The 21,323-nt window shown below is 39.5% G+C and overlaps 1 protein-coding gene across 6 annotated transcripts in view; it reads right to left on the bottom strand.

Annotated features, from left to right (window-relative positions):
* PHKB (phosphorylase kinase regulatory subunit beta) overlaps positions 1-21,323 on the bottom strand; it is a 207,471-nt gene that overhangs the window by 144,010 nt on the left and 42,138 nt on the right. For all 6 annotated transcript variants that reach the window (XM_050923042.1, XM_050923041.1, XM_050923039.1 and 3 more), the window contains 3 exons: positions 17,951-18,050; positions 8,538-8,645; positions 5,713-5,793 (listed from right to left, as the gene is read on the bottom strand). In XM_050923042.1, the coding sequence (XP_050778999.1) occupies positions 5,713-5,793; positions 8,538-8,645; positions 17,951-18,050 (289 nt within the window). The remainder of the gene's footprint in view (positions 1-5,712; positions 5,794-8,537; positions 8,646-17,950; positions 18,051-21,323) is intronic.

The following is a 21,323-nucleotide window of genomic DNA, read 5'->3' as shown; positions in this document are numbered from 1 at the left end:
TTAGAAGTAAAATTTCCAAGTGAGTTATTTAACTATGAGATGGCCTCACGAGCATCCCATTATATTCCACCCTGTTACGTACCCAATTTGTTTTTAAATACTTCTACATTTATTGTTCTCTCTGTTGCCTTGGGGAGAGTTCAGTGTCCTTTGAAGACCCTTCATTTATTGAAGGTTCCTCCTCTTTATTGAAGAAAACTGGCATCATAAGAAAGAATAATGGTAACAGCAGAAATATATTCTACAATTTAAATATGGCGCCAACAAATATTTCTAACATGAAAGGAGCAGGGTAGCATCTAATAAAGGTGCATAACATCTGAGAACAGGATGAGTGAAGACTTTGTTTTCCCTGAACAAGGGAGAAAAACAAATTCCATGCTTAATGTGCCATCAAGCTCTTTATGTCTTAAGAGACGGGTTTGGCATCTAGATAACTAATTTCTGGTGTTTCAAATTCATTCACTGTCTAGTTATTTGTTTGTTTTCCAAACAGACGGAGAATTCCTTTGTATGAATGGTCTGTTTGAATGAATGATGAAAGTGTCATGGTATAAATCCCTCTCTGAACCTTAGCATCCAAAAGATGGGGTACCAGCATGAATCCCCCTAAGCTTAATTACCAGCTTAGATCTTGTAGTGCTGCTACCAACCAGGACTTGCAGTGCCTGGTACACTCTGGTCCCCCAAAACCTTCTCAGAGGACCTCAAGACCTAGACCCCCTGGATCTTACACAAGGAAAGTAAACCCTTTCCCCCACCGTTGCCTCTCCCAAGCTTTCCCTCCCTGAGTTACCCTGGAAGATCACTGTGATTCAAACTCCTTGAATCTTAAAACAGAGAGGAGTGCACCTTCTCCCCTCCTCTTTCCCCCTCCCCAAGAGGTAATACAGATTCAAGCTCCGTGAATCTAAAACAACGGGATTCCACCTTCCCCCCTCCCTTCTTTCTCCCTGTCTCCCACCAATTCCCTGGTGAGTACAGACTCAATTCCCTTGAGCCTCAACAAGGGGAAAAAATCAATTAGGTCTTAAAAAGAAAAACTTTTAATAAAAGAAAAAAAAGTAAAAGTTGTCTCTGTAATTTAGATGGTAAATATTACAGGGTCTTTCAGCTTATAGACACTAGAGAGGAGCCTTCCCCCCAGCACAAATACACATTAAAATCATTCCATTAAAATACACATTTGCAAATAAAGAAAACAATCAAAAAGACTAAACCGTCTTTGTACTTGTACTCACTATTTGAACAGAAAATTAGAGAGCCTGTAGGTACGTCTGGTTACTCTCAGAACCCAGAGAGAACAACAGACAAAGAAAACACACAAAGACTTCCCTGCACCGAGATTTTAAAGTATCTTGTCTCCTGATTGGTCCTCTGGTCAGGTGTTCCAGGTTCACTGTTTGTAACCCTTTACAGGTAAAAGAGACATTAACCCTTAACTATCTGTTTATGACACGCCCCCCAAATCGCAGACAATGGGGAACCTCACTGGCGGTGATTTCTTCCTAGAACTTTAGAATAAACAGATTAATACAACACATGCACCTTTACATATACTACTAAGAATGTAAACTACAAGACTTTTTATATTTTAAGGACAATTTTTAACCAGTGGATTCTGGGAAACTTTCACGAGAGAGTGCATCACCTTAACTATCTGTTTATGACAGAAGGCGAGGTTGTTAATTTTTTGTGTAGCAATTACATTTTTTCCTCTCTTTATTTTATTTTCTTTTGTTATTTTGCCCTTCTCCTAAGTAGCTAAAATGATTAACCAAACGACTGCTAAGATTTGTTTGTTTACAGGGCCTGAGAAGAAACACACCTGTGGTTTGTTTTAAGCTTGTCCCAAAATAAATGCTGAATAACCATCACCTGCCAGCTGTGAAAGATCAATGTAGTTTATTCAATGCAAGTGCACGTAAAAGGTTTTTTTACAAATTAAATGATGATGAGAAGAGAAACTCTAATAATGGAAAGTGGTTCAGAAGTTTAAGGAAACAAGAGGTTTTCAGAGAGAGCGAGTATATGGCTGCATTGCTATTACATCATAACAGACATTTCTGTAAGGCATACTGTTAAAGTCTGTAACCTTCTGTTCTTATCCTAAATGCAAAGATACATAGGCCGGGTCTACCCTGCAGACCTATACTGGTATAACTACATCGCTCAGGGGTGTGAAAAATACACACACTTGAGCAACATAGTTATACTGATCTAAGCCCTCATGCAGACGGTATGTCGATGGCAAAGCTTTTCCAGTCAACGTAACTATTGCCTCTCAGGGAGGTGAATTAACTGTGACAACGGGAGAAGGTTTCCTTTCAACATACCAGAGTCTTTGCTAAAGTGCTACAGTGGCACAGCTGAGCCGCTGTAGTTTTGTATATAAATACAACCTCATAAACATGAGTTTACTACTAATCTATCACATTAATGAAAAAAACTACTGTTTAGTTCAGCAGCGTGTGAAGGACACGTGGGACTAATCTGAATACATCCTTACATTGCTTGACTACTTGATTGGTAGTAACGTAACAGCCAACCTATTCTAATTATGGATGTCTAGACATAAATCTTACATAAATCAAATAAGATTGATTGCTTTCTAGTCCATTAGAACGTTCTATATCCGCTTTTCATATCAACAACAAATCCTATGATTTCACCTACCACTTGACAGTGCCAGAGAATAAGGAGAATATATCACCCTCAAGTGCTAGATAGTAATAAGTATTTTAAAAGTCTAAGTGTCTCAAACTCTAAACTGAGAGCACCAGCATAAATTACAGTGGAAAAAATGTACGGGCCACATCCCTGACTGGTGTAAATTAGCTTTTTGACATATGGGTAAAAAACAAGATATTAACATAACAATGCATGATAATGTATGCTACTTTAGTAATCAAGCAACTCAACTGCATATATGATTTTAGCATTTAAATGTAGTCTGCAGCACAAAGAACCTAATTTTTGTGCCAAGGAGACCTGATTTCCATAGTACACTTACGTTAAATCATGAAGCAAATTAGAAATTCGCAAAAAAGTGTTAACCAATTATAAAATGATACCAGAAGATATAAAAGTAAATCTAAAAATGCAACAAACAAATACTGTCAAACACTTGCTCGATGGAGGTATCATATACAGATGTTGTTCCAGATCGTTCTAATTTGGGTTGCAGAGAGGAAAAGCTACCCAGAACGTAAGTGCTGTGGAAAAACAAAAAAAACAATGAACCCATTTAACATGGACACCTTCCATTTCAGGTATCTGACCTACTCATTCCTGGAATATGAGATGACAGTGGCAGATTTTTAGCAGCCCATACACCAGCCATAAGCAAAGCAAAGTTTTTTTTAAAAAACCCACTGTTTACCATCATGGGAAAAAAGTACACAATTAACAAGTGGTAACCAGTAAAGAGAAGCAAACAATCTTGGAAAATATTTAGAAAAATACACTTTTTGTTTTTGTAAGGTTGAAGAAATGTAATATAAAGCAGCTGAAAAACACACATTTATAATCAGAAATTAAAGGGTGAAAAAGCCCTGTTTTGGGCACTACAAAATAGATAAGAAAATTAACGTTTTTCCCCCTCACTCCCTACTCTAAGGAGGAAAGAAAAAGGCCTTTCAACTGTATTTTCTCACAAAACAGACCAGGAGTGCTCAATTGATATTCACTAAGCAAATGCTGATTAATAGACTCAGACAACAGAGGACTCCACATTCCAACCTTAAGAATGGGAATGTCTCACATGCAGGGAACCAATCTCTTCTACACTATCACTTGTCCTTGAGATTGTATAAATAAAGGCAAACCTTTATCAGGTGATAACACAAGCAAAGCAATGTAATATGTCAGGCTAAGTAAATACACAGTTTCAGACAAAATTTTGTCTTCCCATGTAAACACATAAGCTGTTCAATAAATACTACTTATAACCATTTCACTAGTATCTGGTTAAATAGTGGTGAGCACAAAGAAGGAGAAGTGGGATTCCTAGATGATGGTGTACATACTCCCCCATGCCATTCCCCCCAAAATACCAAGGTTATCGGGGGTCAACTTTCTAATACACCAGAAGAAGTTTAACAGTAAAATATTTAGATTTTAAATTACACATCTTGATTGTGAAAGTTTGGCAAATAACTTCTAACTAAAAAACAACATCATGGCCAACAGGCCAAACAACGATTAACTGCCTGAAATTTTAAATACATGAAGATGGTTTACTGCTTCAAGTTTGTTTTAGGGTGATGTGTACAACTAGCAGTAAATTCTGGTTCATGTTAATAAGAGTACAACTCACTCAACACCTAAAGTTTTAAGTTGGGTCTTCTGTGTTTGATTAAATACATTATATAATTGTATGATGCACATACTAACACATCCATTTGAAGGAAGCCAGAAACACCTCTAAGCTGATTTATATCAGGAATTCTGGAAAGAACGTGCTGTAACTCAAGAGAAGTGACTGATTAAAGATTTAATTTGAGACCAGTGTGAAATAAGTGAGAGTGATGAAATAAAACCTGAGCTCTGAGGAAGATCACTTTGTGCTCAGATTAAAACTATTAACAGCTCATGATCTATTTGTGTCCCTTTCAAGATCAAAAATGAATATACTTGTCTGATGTAACTACGTTACTTTTATTTAAATAAAATGGCTTAAAACGTCTACTAAAAATACTGAATATAGTTCATTCACATGTATATTACCATTGACTCCAAATAAGTTCCATCTTCATGTATCAGAGTGAGTGATTCCCACTTTTTCCTACTCAACCTCTGTTAACAGTCAACTGAAATTCACTGGTGGGTGATGTCATCGCAGACTAGGGTTGCCAAGCCTCCATGATTGCCCTGGAGTCCCCGGAATGAAAGATTATGCCATGCAATGAAACCTCCAGGAATACGTCCAACTAAAATTGACAATCTTATCCCTGACATGTTCCTATCAAAGCTTATTGAACATTTTTACCTCTTCTTTACAGGCTCCACTCAGCCATTTCATACTGTGCAAAATCTCCCAATTTACAAGCAAGGAAGGCCATGTTGCCTTACTAAGATATCCTTTTTTCTTTAAACATACTACAAAACTTCTCTACATTTCCTGGTTTTTGAATTTTTTATTTTGATTTTTTTTTTTATTTTTGGTGCATTAGAGCTGCTGTTTCTAACATTCTTATTTAACTCATATCCAAAGTAGGAAAAATGTCACTATAATAACTGATGTTTCACTTGTGGTTCACAATAGTTTGATTTTTTTTATGCATGGAACTTGAAGATCTATTAGGGAATGGGGCAAAAAGTCATGGAAAAAAGAGAATGTGAATGTATTAACTTGTTTTCAAGCCACTGAAAAGAGAGACAGAACAGGATAAAGTAACTATCACAGAAGAAACTGGTAGATCTCTCATTCTCATGGTTCCCATACAGTTCTAAAAGTTGTAAAGTTTATGTCAGATCATGTTAAAATGCACTTGTTTAGCTGAGCCATTTTACCACCTATTTGTTATACATTCAGTTTATCTTTAATATGGCAATCATTAAAAAAATAAGTGGCTTTTTGATGCATCTCTAGATGACCAATTACCTAAATGCAGGAAGAAACTCATTCAGTTTTATAGTTAATAAACTAAGTGAAAGGCAAGAGAAATCTTCAACATGCACAACTGATTAATATCAGAATTCAATTAATACCTCATCTGTATTGTAGATAATCTGCAGTCCTGAGGATATCATCTCAACCAGGTAGAGGAGGAACAGTGATACAGCATTTATCTGAAGTGAAGAAAAGGATAAAACAAGTATATTTTACTTTTATGGGGTCATAGCAGACCGGTTGAGTTTCAAAACAAAAATGTGATAGTAGATAGAGAAAAGGGAGCTTTTGTGCTATGACGTGGTTATGTTCTTAAGAAATTTCATCCATTGTAGTATTACACACGTAATGTAAGTGTACAGATGTGGAACACTTGATCAAGAGAAATGCAGCAAGCAGTGTTGTAAACAACTGCTTTTACATTTGTTTTTAAAGCTTTCCTTGAAAATTATGATATTAAAACACTTGTGCTTGGGAATACTGTTTTGAGTCATAGGCAATTATTTCACAATCACCTGTGACAAGCCATCGCAAATGTATGAAAATGACAGTTATTGGAAAGTGAGGTACTAGAAGAAGCAAGTAGTAGCTTAAACCAGAGGTTCTCAAACTGGGGGTCAGGACCCCTCAGGGAATCACGAGGTTATTACATGGGGGGGGTCGCGAACTGTCAGCCTCCACCCTAAAGCCTGCTTTGCCTCCAGCATTTATAATGGTGTTACATATACAAAAAAGTGTTTTTAATTTATAAGGGGGGATTGCACTCAGAGGCTTGCTATGTGAAAAGGATCACCAGTACAAAAGTTTGAGAACCACAGGCTTAAACAGTAGTCCGCATATCTGAAAAACAGACCATTTAAGTCCTAACAAACAAAGCATTAATGAAACCACCTGGAGAGAAATATTAATTTTAATCAACTGTTCAGCATATGATTAAATTACATTGATGAAAAAATGAGTTGTTTTCTTCCGTTACCAATCCCTAATAGACCATTAGGTTATTAACTGCCTTAGCATTCACACGAGTACCATTACACTAGAATATCAGAAGAAACATCAATGAAGCAAAAACAATGATATTATAACATTCTTGTATAATATAGGATTCATATAATTATGGTGATTCAGATACTAAATTAGTGACATATAAAGTGTTCATATTAATCAGTAAGTTGCTTAAGAAATTAATACAAGTTTAACTTCAGTGTGTGGGATTTAAAGAAGTAGTCTGGACTCAAACTATGACCTTCCTTGAATTTTTTTTAAACATGCTGAAGAATACTCTCCAAATTCTAAACCTTCTATGATTCTTTTATTTTCAGGCCACTTACTAGGGTGACAGAACTAGATAACAGAACTAGAGTGTAACTATTTCAGAAAAAGACTGGCAGATCTCTCTCTCTTACACTTCCCAGATATTTCCAAAAGTTATGAAGATTTACATCAGATCATATTAACTACACTCTTTGTAGCTGTAATATTTTATCAATTTTATTTTAGGTATTACATTTTAAGATTCTATCAGAATCTATTGCTCCCATGTTGTAACATAACTTAAAGGGAACCAAACACAAACATAATGGACTGGGAAAGAAGATGAGGACCAAGAGGCCATAGTGATTTTGCAATATGCCCCTTCCCATCTTTCTACCCCTCAATCTTACAGATGCCCCTGCACTTCCACTCCATGATGCTGATGTGCCACACTGTGGAAGAGCCTTGCTGGCAGTAGGAGGGAGGGCTGCTCTCTTTCTAAGGCATTGTTCCTCTAGCAAATTCACAGGCGTTTTGTCACAAAACATTACACTGACCTTAGTCAGGATTATATCTCACATTTCCATTTTGTTGTGCATGTGGTTTTCATGGCAGTCACCAGCTACAGCAACTGCATTAGCTCAAGTCCAGAAGGAGTAGCATTGCTGTGAGGAAGAGATGCTTAAAATATCAGGCAATTTCCCCAGTCTTATTCAGATTTACCAAGAGCCTTGTAATTCCTCTCACAATCTACAGACATGTGCATGTTCAGCAGGTTTGATTCAGCAGCAGATTGGGTCATAACACTCCATCCATGAAATGATGTGCAGGAAACTGTCTTTAACAGAGCTTTCTGACTCCAAAATGGGTACATTTTATGAAGGGAAGATTTGGCTATATTGGCACCAAGAAATTAAATAATTCCCAGTATAACAACCACACTTGATTAACTACACAATATTTTGTGCTTTGGTTCTAGTTCTGCTGTTTTGGGAGCAACATCACTGTTCTCAGAGCTGTGCCAGCATGTTCTGTTATAAACAAGGATACTAATGAACACAAATGAAATTAATTTGGTGTCAGTTACATAAGAAACATCACGGTTACACAGTGGAGGGCAAATCAATATCTGGCAAATGGAAAAGGACAAAAAAAAGGATAGAATTTATATTTTCCAATCTTAGAAGAGAGCATCACAGACAATAGAGAATAACAAATTAAAAACAAACAAAACAGCAGTTTGCAGTGTCTTTTAAATCTTTTAAAAGTTAATTAAACCTTCTCCGCTTTCTGGAAAATGTGGCTGGGAACATTAATAAAAATATAGTATCCAATATAAGATTATTGCAATCCTTCAATTTACTGATAATACAGTATGTACAGAAACTATTTTTATGCTGGGTTATTTATTGAAAAAATTACTTTCTTTCTCAAAAGAAAACTAATTTTTTTTAAACACAGTTACACTGATATCTTCTGCACAAGATAAACAGTTTGATCCTTTCAATACAAGTTACAGCAGACATCTCAATTTATAAAATTCTGTAAAGCTTGTCAGACTATAAAGAAACATCCATCATGAAACAGTATTAGATTCAGTAGTAATATTATATAAAGGCACCCAATTCTGCAATCCCATTTAAGAGTTTTGTTTTGTTTTGTTTTTTACCTGAAGATGGCCATATTCATCATGGGAGAAGACTTCATCTCCACTATGTGCACTGAAAACAGAATGAAGGCATTTGGATGGTCTGGGGTCTTGCTTAAACTGCTGAACCTAAAGGCAAATTTTCATAAAATGAAATAAATGGATTATAAATACACCCCTCCCCAAACAAGTTCACCATCTATGATAGGTATTTTAAGGTGTCATGCAAGTGTCAATATATTAGTGAATTAACACTGAATAAAGTTTTATGTGAATTAGCACCAAATCACAAAGTAGTATTTGACTCCAGTTTATATTATTTTTTTTCTTCAAATGATAGAATTGTTCAGTTTAATAATGGCTTCTTTATACATATAATTTCATTCCATACTCGTTTCATAATCAAGGAGTTTTTCTACAGTGAACACAAGTAGATTGCTCCATAGAGATTCAGTAATTTCCATCTCCTTTCTAGTGCTACTTGCTAAGCATTCACACAATATTGACTATGAGGTCAACATTTCAGACCAGGCCTGGCAAACATGCAGCCCCTGCGTCGCATGGGCTCACTGTGCAGCCCGTGGGCAAGCGGTGGGGTGGGGCTGCTGGGTTCGCCCCCTGCCAGGGAGAAGGCACCTCACAGCCCCGTGCGCACACACCTCGCTCCAACTGCCCTAACGGCCAGAACTGCAGGTGGCTCGGTCTCTCGCTCCCCCGACCTGGCGTACAGCGGGTGTGTCACTTCCGGGGTCCACTGAGGCGGGAAGCGCTGGTAAGTGCCAAGCGAGGGGAGGGGCGCCCAGCCTGGGCTCGAACACAGCTCGGAGAGGTGGGGAGACTGGGCTGAGATCCCCCCCAAGCATCCCTCTTCAGTTGGGGGCAGGGCAGCTACTGTGATGGTTGGTCCCAGGGCAGCCTCCATAGGGATCGGGGTGCAGGTGGGGGATTGAACTGTCTGTGGGCAGCCAGGAAATCCCCCGGAGAGATGTGTGTGTCTCTGTGTGTGTGTTGCACCTGCCTTACCCCTACTGCTGCCTCCTTCCCTGGTCCAGGGACCTTCCCCCTTCCTGGCCCCTATCACACTGTCCCCCCGGGCTCCCTGCGGCCCCTGTGTTTGTGTGTTGGACAGTCATATCCAATCTCTTCACACTGTCCCCCTTTCTCCTCCCCTTAGTTCACAGCCCCAGAAAATCCCTTAAAACTACCCCCCCTTTCCCCTCCTCTTATTTCATGGGGGGATGATGAGCTGAGCGGGCAGTGGCAGCGAGGTTTTATACTTAGGGGGGTGAGGAGGTGAGCAACGAGTCGATGGCTGGAGGGCAACATCCATTTTAAGTATTTAAATTTTTGGTACTGCTGTGTGCAGTAATATAGTGAGCCCTGGGAGGTTGAAGAGGGGTGTGATGGTGGGGCTGGTCCTATTTTACTGCTGTGATCTGGTCACCCTATGTGCGCCGTTTCTTTCCCCCCCACCCCCAGCTTTTCTGCCCACAGTTGTTTTGGCAGGGCGGCGCTAGAGAAAGAGGGTTTGTTTATGTGGGGTGGGGGGTTGTGTCCACGGGGCCGTGTGGCGCTGGGGGCAGGGGCTGTGCAGCACTGGGGGTGGTGTTTCCACGGGGCCGGGGGGGGGGGAGGGGGTTGGCCATCAGCTCTTTTCTTTGGAGTAATATGGCCATCGCCTCTTTACAAGTTGTGCAGGCCTGCTTCAGACAATGGTTTCTGCTACATTCCATTTGTTCGGTTATACTGCAGACTGAAAAAGGTTTTCTTTACGCACATTTTCCCCTCTGGGTGAAAGATCTTATTCCATGCTTTCACTGCATGGTTTTATTGCATCCATATTACTTGTGTTTCATATTTTTTTTTTTAAACACAAGCTTGCCCTTCCTTGCAATATACCTAGGATTTTCTTAATTTATTTCTTTAAAAAGTTAATTACATAAAGATTTAATTAGTGATGTGGTTTTTTTGGCTGGGAGCATTACCTTCTGCATTTTTAACAGGAAGAATGAAAAAGAGTAATTATGTCACCTGAAAGAATCAGTCTTTACTAGCCAAGATACACTAGTGCATTACCACCAGAAGAGGCTTAAAATAGATAATTGAGAAAAAAAAACAACAACTTGCAAAAAGCAAGTCAGTGAAAAACATACAAGCACACAAATTCTTAGAGTTCTTTACTTGCACAGCAGCATGAAACTTACTGCTTTTTTTACACTTAAAGTCTTACACATACTTTTTTGGTTGCTTCAGACTAAGGTGCCTGGATTATATCAAAATGTATCTTCTTCATCCAACACTGATCAAAAGTGTGCAGATCTCACCTAGTTAGCTAAATAACAGCTTCAACTGATCTTTTGGTGCTGTGTCATTTGCATTTTTCTTCTGTACATACAGGAACACAACATGAGAATTTAAATATAATCACTATGCAAAGGGAATAGCAAGTACTAAATGATTCAAGATACTCAAAGGAAATTGCATAACTGTGTTTTGAGGCCTGAAACTTTAAAAAGACTAACTTCAGATGTAAGCAAAAAACAAGCTCTATAAACTTTAGAGATTAGTGGGGCATGGTGTCTGGGAACAAAATGCAACACCATGGAAATAGCAAAGAACAAGAGAAAACACCCAGCATTTCTTATCCTGATTGGGAATGACAAAAACGAAGATCTGTGTAATTACTTCTCTAGTCTAAATTACATACAGAATACTAAGCATCTGGTTTATCCTTACTTAGATTCTACTTGATATTTTTTAAAAAGTACATCATAACAGCTATTGGCTAAATAAACTGAAGGGCTAAAGAGCTCATTTTATTGCAATCAAATTGTAGTGAGCTATGGGAAAATATACTGCCGCTCATCACACTCATTCTGAATTCATGGGTTTGAAATGTACTTACAAAATCAAATTTCATTTCATGGCTCCTTTTTCTGCAACAGCACTGTGATAATCAGGGCTCAGATACCCAAAGAGGAGAACAGGGGGTCTGAATCCCGAAGAATAAGCAAATGAATCAACTGATGTTATACAATGCTATTGTGTATAAAAATAAGTCAAACAAGTTCTTTTATGGAAGCTTTTAAAGTGCTGAACTTGACAGTCATATATATATGACTGTATGTGTGTGTATATATTATACACACACACACACACACACACACACACACACACACACACAGATTATGATTATCAATGTATACATGTAGAAAACTATCAGAGGGGTAGCTGTTTGAATCTGGATCTGTAAAAGCAGCAAAGAGTCCTGTGGCACCTTGTAGGCTAACAGATGTATGTAAATGTAGCTATGCAATTACAGCATCACCTCACAACAGGGTGAGGAAGCAATCACACATGGAGGGTACCTCCCAAGGCAGTTGTTTACACAAACCCAGCTTCAAGTACCCATCCAATGACCAAACCAGGAAAAGACAATGAACCACCATTAAAGTTAATGGAAAGACACTGAGGCAACAGAGAATTCCCCCTCACTCTGTAAAATCGTGAGTCACCAAGCTTTTTATCCGGAAACTGAGGGGCAGCCTCCAAATGGAAGCTATCCATGAAACACTGGATCCCTCTTTATGACACTAGGTGCACTGCAAAACTGTTCAGAGGCAATAGGTAACTCATATTTAGAAAAGGGAATTAATCTAATACAGAAATGTGAAGCCCGAGGTTGGATCTTTATGTTTATTTTCTGTGTAGCCCGTATATGTTTGTTTCTCCTTACTATTTCCTCTTTAAAAGAGGCAAAAAGTTCTGTGGCACCTTATAGACTAACAAACGTATTGGAGCATGAGCTTTCGTGGGTGAATACCCACTTCGTCGGATGCATGAAACTTAATGGTTTTTTTACATCTAAGATCTTACACATATTTTTTTGGTTGCTTCAGACTAAGGTGCCTGGATTATATCTAAATGTATTTTCTTCATCCAACACTGATCAAAAGTGTGCAGATCTCACCTAGTTAACTAAATAACAGCTTCAACTGATCTTTTGGTGCTGTGTCATTTGCACTTTTCTTCAGTACATACAGGAACACAACATGAGAATCTAAATGCATCCGATGAAGTGGGTATTCACCCACAAAAGTTCATACTCCAATACGTTTGTTAGTCTACTAGGTGCCACACAACTCTTTGCTGCTTTTACAGATCCAGACTAACATGGCTACCCCTCTGATATTTCATCTTTGAATCTGTGATTTTTATATCAAATACAGTTTTTTGCTTATTTTTATCCCAACTAGAGCTCTGGTCTGCAAACTGTGTGGAGTATGTCCCCCAAAGTGAACTGATAACTGGGGGCTGTTTTCGCACCTTCGGGGTGATGAACTGGAGGGGAAAAGTTTGAGTATCTGGCAATTTAATACTCAATGTAGGTGGATTTGCAGAGACTCAGGACTAGAAGAACTGTTGGGATCACCCTGCAAAGAGTAACTAGGATGGTAGAAGGCAGGATGAGACCTTCAAGCTTATGGGCTGGCTCCTAGTGTCAGGATTCTGAGCCATAGAGTATAACATTAAGACACCCAAAGTTATAAGACAGGAGGTGACAGAACCCTTTATTGGTCTGGGTGATCTCCAAAACATAGAATCATAGGAAGGGACCTCAACAGGTCATCTAGTCCAGTCCCCTGCACTCATGGCAGAACTAAGTATTATCTAGACCAGTGGTCACAATAGATCACAATCAACTGGTCGATCCTGGGGACTCTCCTCATCTATCACGACCTCCAGCCGTGGCAGAGCCCGGAAGCGGCCAGCACGCCCCAATGGCTCTGTGTGTGCGTGCGCATTTCTCTTTGCAGTGCTCCTGCCTGCAAGCACCACCCCCACAGCTCTCATGGGCCAGGAAGGGGGAACAGAGGCCAAAGGGAAGTTGGGGGCAGTGCTTGCAGAGAGGGGCAGTACAGAGAGCCACATGCCCCCAGCTTCTCCCCAGGGGCCACAGGGGTGCGTTGGCTCCTTCCAGGAGCAGCATGGGGCCAGGGCACGAGCCTGCCTTAGCCTTGCTGCGCTGCCGACAGGGAGATGCCTGAGGTAAGTGCTGCCTGGCGAGAGGCTGCATCCAACCCCCAGCCCTGAGAGCACCCTCCAGGAGCCAGCACCACATACCCCCTCCTGCACCCCAAGCCCCTGCCCCAGCCTTGAGCTCCCTCCCAGAGCCAGTACCCCAGATCCCCTCCTGCACCCTGAATCCCCTCCTGCACCCCAACCCCTGCCCAAGCGCTACCCACCTCTCAGAGCCAGCACCACTCGCCCCCTCCTGCACCCCAACCCCATACCCCAGGCTCAGCCCAGAGCCCCTTCCCGAACTCTGAACCCCTCAGCCTCAACCCAGAGCCTGCACTCCTTCCCAAAACCCTGCCCCAGCCTGATGAAAGTGAGTGAGGGTGGGGGAGAGTGAGCAATGGAGGTGGGGGATGGAAGGAGCGGGGCCTCAGGGAAAGGGCAGGGTAGATCCTGGGTTGCCCTTAAATTCAAAAAGTGATCTTGGGTGTAAAAAAGGTTGGAGACTACTGATCTAGACCATTCCTGACAGGCGTTTGTCTAACCTTCTCTAAAAAAGCTCCAGTGATGGAGCATCACAAGCATCAATGCTTCTTATATATATATCTTTGGAAACAAATCAGAAAATGCCTTATCTTGTGCTCCCAATACCACTTACCTAGTTTATTTTCCCAACGTAAAGAAGCAAAATATTTTCAAGTAGTTATAATGTGGTTAAGATGACGTGGAGTGAATGGGATGTGCGTTTGTAAAAAGCTATAAGACTGGAGAAGAAAGAAAGGAACCAAAAGATAGAATGGAAAGTGAAAGAAAGAAGGGACTAAAGAGATGGCAAAAAAAGACAAGATTCCTTTCATTAGTGTTGTCAAACTAACACAGAAAAGATTTTAAAAAACATTACATGAGTGCATGGGTATAAACTTTGGGCCAGAAGCTTGGCTACTGTCATTTGGCTTCAGTGTAGCTATGTGTATCTTCATTAGAACCTGGGTACTACTCCTGATCTGATCTACATTAAGAATCAAGAGAAGAAACAGAACGAAAACCAGATGGAAGTAACGAGCAGAGCAGACAACAGGGCTTGAAAACAAAAGTCTAGATTGAAGCTGTGAAGGGAAAATGAGAATGACAGAAGGAGAAGAAATTTATATGATGGCTTTGAAAATCTCAGTTTAAGGGATTTAGGCACCCAAGTCCCATTAAAATTCGATGAGAGTTAGGCATCTAAGCCACTTAGGCGCTTTGGAAAATCCCAGCCAGAGAGAAAGATTTGTTAAGTGCAACAGGAGGACAGCAGACAAGTAAGAAAGAACCATGGTGGTGCCGCATAACTTCCTTTTGCTTCCCTTTTCATTGTGACATACACATTCCATTATTTCACAAAACTACAAATCTAATTTGGACTGTCAAGTAACTGCAAGGAAGACGGAGAATCCCAGGAAAATAAAAATAAAAAACAAACTCTCAGGGAAGGACAAGTGAGGAGCCTTCCCATGTCCAAAGCAGAATGTCCAATAGACGATCTCATTCCATAATTCTTCAAGCAGTACAGCAATACAGTACAATAAGTAGTTGGTGCCATAACCACAATTATTGCCTCTACAAGGTCTACCTTCCACAGCATCACAACGCTATTCTTACACTTCTTGTTCTATCAACAAGCCATATTTATCACAGTACATATTCCAGATGCAACACTGCCTGAATGAGGAATGGAATTCATATACTGGATGACAGCATAATACAGTTTACTTAATATTTATTTGTATGTGTGTAGACAACACTGAGTATATCAGTATATTACAGAGGTTCTTCAGGTTATAGTTTGTCTTCTACTGCGATCAGAAAGGCAATCAGCGTAATTAGTGTGCCACAAGCAATATTATATACTAATTTCAAGCGCAGTTATTTTTGGCATACATACTCATGCTTTTGCTAGTATAAATCTCTCCACCATAAAAGTACAGTTTATGTTATGTAGATAATTCCAATTGGAATTATGCGTCTAATGGCATCTCATATTGCTTCTGCTACTCCATTGCTTGAATAGAGCCCCCCCTACAGCAACCAAGGTAACAAATGACAGCCAGTATATACATAACATTAAATCAATGCTTATTTACTGTTTATTATTCATATCCCCCTCTGATTCTTTCTCCACAACAAACCCTTGTATGTTAAGAAGAGAAATACACAGCATTTAAAAACAAACATAAAGCAGCAGATTTAAAAGTAGGCACAGAAAAACCCATCACTATTCCATTTTTATCCCCACACCTTCTCCTATATGGCCAAACATAGCTCTTTAGAAATTAACACAAAATAGAAGTTACATGAAATAAAAGGGATACACAAATTCCTCATTTTTAAAAAAGACGCCATTCATAAAGTTCAAATCTCAATCTCTTGGGGATACCTGCTCATAAGTAATTCTAGATGAATTCTCTCTGTCTTACAACAGTTTCATATCACGTTGTGAAATCAACCCACACAGAAAGGATGGGTACTTTATTTTAACCTGACAATGTTAATAAGAATTTGACATTGAACAATTTAAAAATAAACTAAAATATTTCAGACAGAACATCTTTTAAATAGCATGCCTTACATTTATTTCTCAAAGTTACATTTTAAAAAATGCTTTATAAGGGTCTGTTCAAGTAAGAGACAGTGGACAGGTCCAAGCAGATCCTGATCAAACATGTTCATGATTACCACTGTCCCAATTTCCCCTTGGTCAGACTCCTGTTTATTACTTTACCTTCAAAAAAAAAAAAAAAAAAAAAAAAAGCATGGAAGCCTCCCAACTGCTTCACTCCTTTCTGGAACTTGTAAAGTATGTTGTGCCTTTCATTGCTCAATGGCCCCATATTGGGAAATGAAGGGCTCCCATCCCCCAGCCCTATCTATACAGAGAACTGAAAAGGTGGGGGGGGGGGAAAGGGTCTCCCTGTCCCCAGGTTTCATTTTCTACCTGGGGTCTCGGTAGAGGTCCAGGGAGTGAAAGTGTCTCATCACGGTCAGGCTCCTATTGCTCCCTCAGCATTGTACAGAGAGAGTCTAGAGAGCTACATCTCAGTTCCTGCTGCTTCCCACTCCATGCAGGGGCTAGGAAAAGAGATCATCCCTTTGACCCAGGACATAGAAAAAGCAACAACCCGGCTGTCGGATTACTGATGAATTCCTTCCTGCAGATCTCAGGAAACAGAGTGTATGTAAGGTCCCACAAAGCAGAACATGAGAATGATGTCATTATATGCTAGAGTACAAAACACTAAGCACAACAGGCAATCAAACAAAACAGTGAAATTGACTATGTACTAAGTAATGTCAAATGCCCAAAGTAAGCAAAATGGAAAAGAAAGTGATTTTTTTCTCTATTCTTTTTCAGTTATACTCTTTTTACAGGTTACTTGGAACAACAATATATACAAGTTTTCAGACAGAGTCCCTTTAACTCATCCACTGTCCTTGGCTACCTTACCCCCTACATCATACACATGCACACAGACACACACACAAACAAAATCCCACCACTAACAGTGTATTATGTGAGAGAACGTAATTACACAAAATTCTGAAATTTCAAGATATTCCCTAGGAACTTTAACTATGGATGGGGGAAAAAACCACAGTTATAATCCCAGAATATTCAGGGTCTGCTAACAGGGAGATCATGGGATGAGTATGTTGATAGTGCTCTGCTAGTACCTGCTTATTACAATGTAAAACTAAGCCACAAAGATAGAGAAGTGATGACCAGTATACTCAATGGCCTGGTCAGTTGACCAAGAAAGTTCCAGCATCACTTCAACAGCAGGGTACCTTGCTCTTAACATCTGAAATTCAGTGGCAAGGAAGTACCACCTAGTGTTGAAAGCTCCTTTTCTCTAGGTTTCTGAGGTCAGGAAAGGAAGGAGCTCCCGACAATCCCACATCCTTCCATAGAAAACCACTAAGTCAATGGCCTGATTTTGAAACGTTCTGAGCACTCTCATTTCCCACTGATTTCTATGGGAATTGCTGGTATTCAGCTGTTCTGAATATCAGGTTATAAATGCTGAAAACATTACTCATTGTTATGATTGATAGGACCACTATACTGATTATATCACAAACTATCAACATTTTAATTAGATGGCTGCCAGTCATAGGTTCAAATTTGAATAGTAATTTGAAAAATGTAATTTTGAAATATATTCCATCATTTATACACATGGTGAAGTTTTTCTTACCTTTCGCATTTTCACGTGGCTAGGCCCAGAAAATCAGAGCAGTCTTTTCTTAGCTGGACTGCACTGTAGTATTATGTTGCCTTTTTAATTGTATCTGTATTTGGAAGATGTTACTGCTTACAGTTAAATTAATCCTTGAGAATTAAGTGACCGCTTGTGTCCACACTGCAGTGTTTTTACCTTATCAGCCTGGCGCATACAGCAGTAGAGAATTCCTCGCATACATTTTATGGCAGAATGTTCCAGCTCATGTGTCCTTCCCTTGTCATCATCAATGCGCCTGAGTGAGAGAAATAACCCATGAAACAAACTGCAAATGCATTAGGAAAAAAGTTAAAGGTAGTAATGCTCTTGATAATTACGTATTTAATTACATAGTTAAACACTATATTATAGCAACACCCATTAACGTTAATACATTTAGAGTCCTGTCATTTTTTCCATGATACAATCCACATTTTTCAGTTTATGCTGTGCCTTAGCAAAAAGAATTGTGGACTACAAATTTGCCTGTATAACATAGTAAGTGGGCGAGTGAAGAGTGCTATTAAAGCTCTTAACTCAAGTTCCTGGATTATTTATTTTTACTCCAATTTTCTTTCTTATTTTTCCCAAAATGTTCTAAATAAATATAAGTCAACAACATTGTGAAGAACCAAGGACAGTAACATCAATGCAAGAACTGTGCCATCTTCCCCACACTGCAACTGAGTTCTGGCTTATAGCACCTATTTTGATTAAGTCCTGGGCCTCTTGAGAGCAAAGAATGCCCAATCACACTAAACTGGTCATGCAATTAAAGGACTGGAAGGAACTCTGTTCTCACAGAAGAAGCGTAATTGCACTACGGGAACACAATTTACCACTTGAAGGCCCTTGAAGAATTCCATCTGGATTTCAGCAATTTCCATCCCACCATCAACCTCAGCATGGACGAGTTCATACAAGAGACACACTTCCTGGACACTACAGTGCAATAAGTGATGGTCACATAAACACCACCTTATATCGGAAACCTACTAACCACTATACTTACCTACATGCCTCCAGCTTCCATCCAGGATACATCACACGATTCGTTGTCTACAGCCAAGCCTTAAGATACAACCTCATTTGCTCCAATCCCTCAGATAAACACCTACAAGATCTCTGTCAAGCATTCTTAAAACTACAATACCCACTTGGGGAAGTGAGGAAACAGACCGACAGAGCGAGATGGGTATCCAGAAATCACCTACTACAGGACAGGCCCAACAAGGAAAACAACAGAACATCACTGACCATCACATACAGCCCCCAGCTAAAACCTTTCCAGTGCACCATCAACGAGCTACGATCTATCCAGGAAAACGACCCCTAACTCTCACAAGCCTTGGGAGGCAGGCCAATCCTCACTTACAGACAGCCTGCGAAGCTGAAACAAATACTCACAGCAACTACACACCGCTCCACAGAAACACTAACCCAGGAACCAATCCCTATAACGAACCCCATTGCTGCCTCTGTCCCCATATCCACTCTAGCGACACCATCAAAGGACCCAACCACACCAGCAGAGGCTCATTCCCTTTCACATCTGCTATTGTGATATATGCCATCAGGTGCCACCAATGCCCTTCTTCTATGAACATTGGCCAAACTGGACAGTCTCTATGTAAAAGGATAAATGGACACAAATCCGACATCAAGAATGGTAACATACAAAAGCCAATAGGAGAACACTTCAGTCTCCCTGGACACACAATAAGAGATTTAAAAGTATCCATCCTTCAACAACAACAAAAAATTCAAAAACAGACTTCAAAGAGAAACTGCTGAGCTAAAATTCATTTGCAAACTTACCACCAACAATTTGGGCTTGAATAGGGACTGAGAGTAGCTACAAAAGCAATTTTCCCTCTCCTGGTATTGACACCTCCTCATCAATTATTGGGAGTGGACTACATCCACCCTGACTAAATTGGCCTTCAACATTGGTTCTCCACTTTTAAGGTAACTCCCTTCTCTTCAGATGCCAATATATATTTATGCTTGTATCTGTAATTTTCACTCCATGCATCTGAAGAAGGGTTTTTTTTTTACCCACGAACGCTTATGCCCAAATAAATCTGTTAGTCTTTAAGGTGCCACCGAACCCCTTGTTGTTTTTGTGGATACAGACTAATACGGCTACCCCTCTGATACATAATACAAAATAAATCCCATATATCATGCTGTATGTCTCCAGATATCAGGATGCAAAGACTTTACATCATGCCTGCAAGATCTGCATCACTCCTTTTCTCACCAGCCTTAGTTTGTCTGTCAGCTACTGTAAACATGAGGTATTCAGCACTCCCCTATCAATCCTTCCTTTCCAACATCTCTGTTTCTTCCATTCTTCCAAACAGTTCTGCTTCAACCACAAAGGGGAGGGATTAAATGAAAAGGAAGATGCAAGGAATTCCTTCAATACAAATGGATAATAGGGGCAACAACCATGCTTTTCAAATCATGGCTCCCTTTCAAAATTTTAATGCTCTCAATTACTACATTTATTGCTAGCCTTTCATAATATGTTTCAAGCATAAGAGTGAAATTAAACATAAAACATTTTAAGGGCAACCATTTCAGCTGCCAATTAAAATAAAATCCTAAGGTAATGCTACGCTGGTCAAGAAAATTTTATCTTCTTTTGCAGCCACCATGACTAATTGGGGATTAGTCATAAAAAAATAAGGCTGTGCAAATGTATGTCTGTAACATGAACTGTTATGAAAGCAAAAAAGAAGTTTTGAGTAGTCAAACAATTTTAAATCCATCTTTCAAGTAAAACCACAGAGATAGAGATATACAATTTTCACCAGTAAATAATATAGATTAAGGAAGGGTAAAATCTAACTCACATTTTTATCTATATAATAGATCATCTGCACTTGAACAAAAATTCTCGCTATTATAATGAATTATAATTAGCTCTTCAACTAAAAATATAATTGAATTGTGCTGACAAAAATGATTATCTTCTTACGGTGTGATGCTGGGCTGTCAGTAGGGACTAAATTTTTCATTATTCTCAACTCATTCTTCCCTTCTCATAAATATAGTGCAGTTGAACTAACACCATCTTGCTTAGCATTGTCTGTTCGAAAAAGAATGTGGAATACTAAACACGTAGAGGTAATGTTTTAAGAAAGAGTACCACATTAGCATGAACTGCAGGGAGTTTACCCATAAATAATGATGGGAGCAATATAGCTCCCAGTATTCTTCAAATCATACTATAAATTAACTCCAGTGAAAAGTGCAGCTCGCTTTCCTAGGCTACTGTTCAAACAAGTTGGGGCTGGGAAGGAAGGGTATAAGGAACAGAAGACCTAAGATTTGGGTAAAATTTGGAAAGGAGTTCATTCAGGCAATGATTATAGCTAGGGTCCTACCAATTTAACAGCTCTGAAAAATGCAAGGTGGACTGTGAAATAAGCCCTTCTGTGTGAAATCCAATGTCCCCTTGTTCGGAGAAGCGCTCCAGCAAAGGGTTACATAGCAAAAAATATAGTGAAAAAAAGTTACA

Source organism: Gopherus flavomarginatus, chromosome 14, assembly GCF_025201925.1.
Source record: "Gopherus flavomarginatus isolate rGopFla2 chromosome 14, rGopFla2.mat.asm, whole genome shotgun sequence".
Classification (NCBI taxonomy): domain Eukaryota; kingdom Metazoa; phylum Chordata; order Testudines; family Testudinidae; genus Gopherus; species Gopherus flavomarginatus.
The sequence above is the reverse complement of the archived record's forward strand: the minus strand, read 5'-3'. Positions and strand labels throughout refer to the sequence as shown.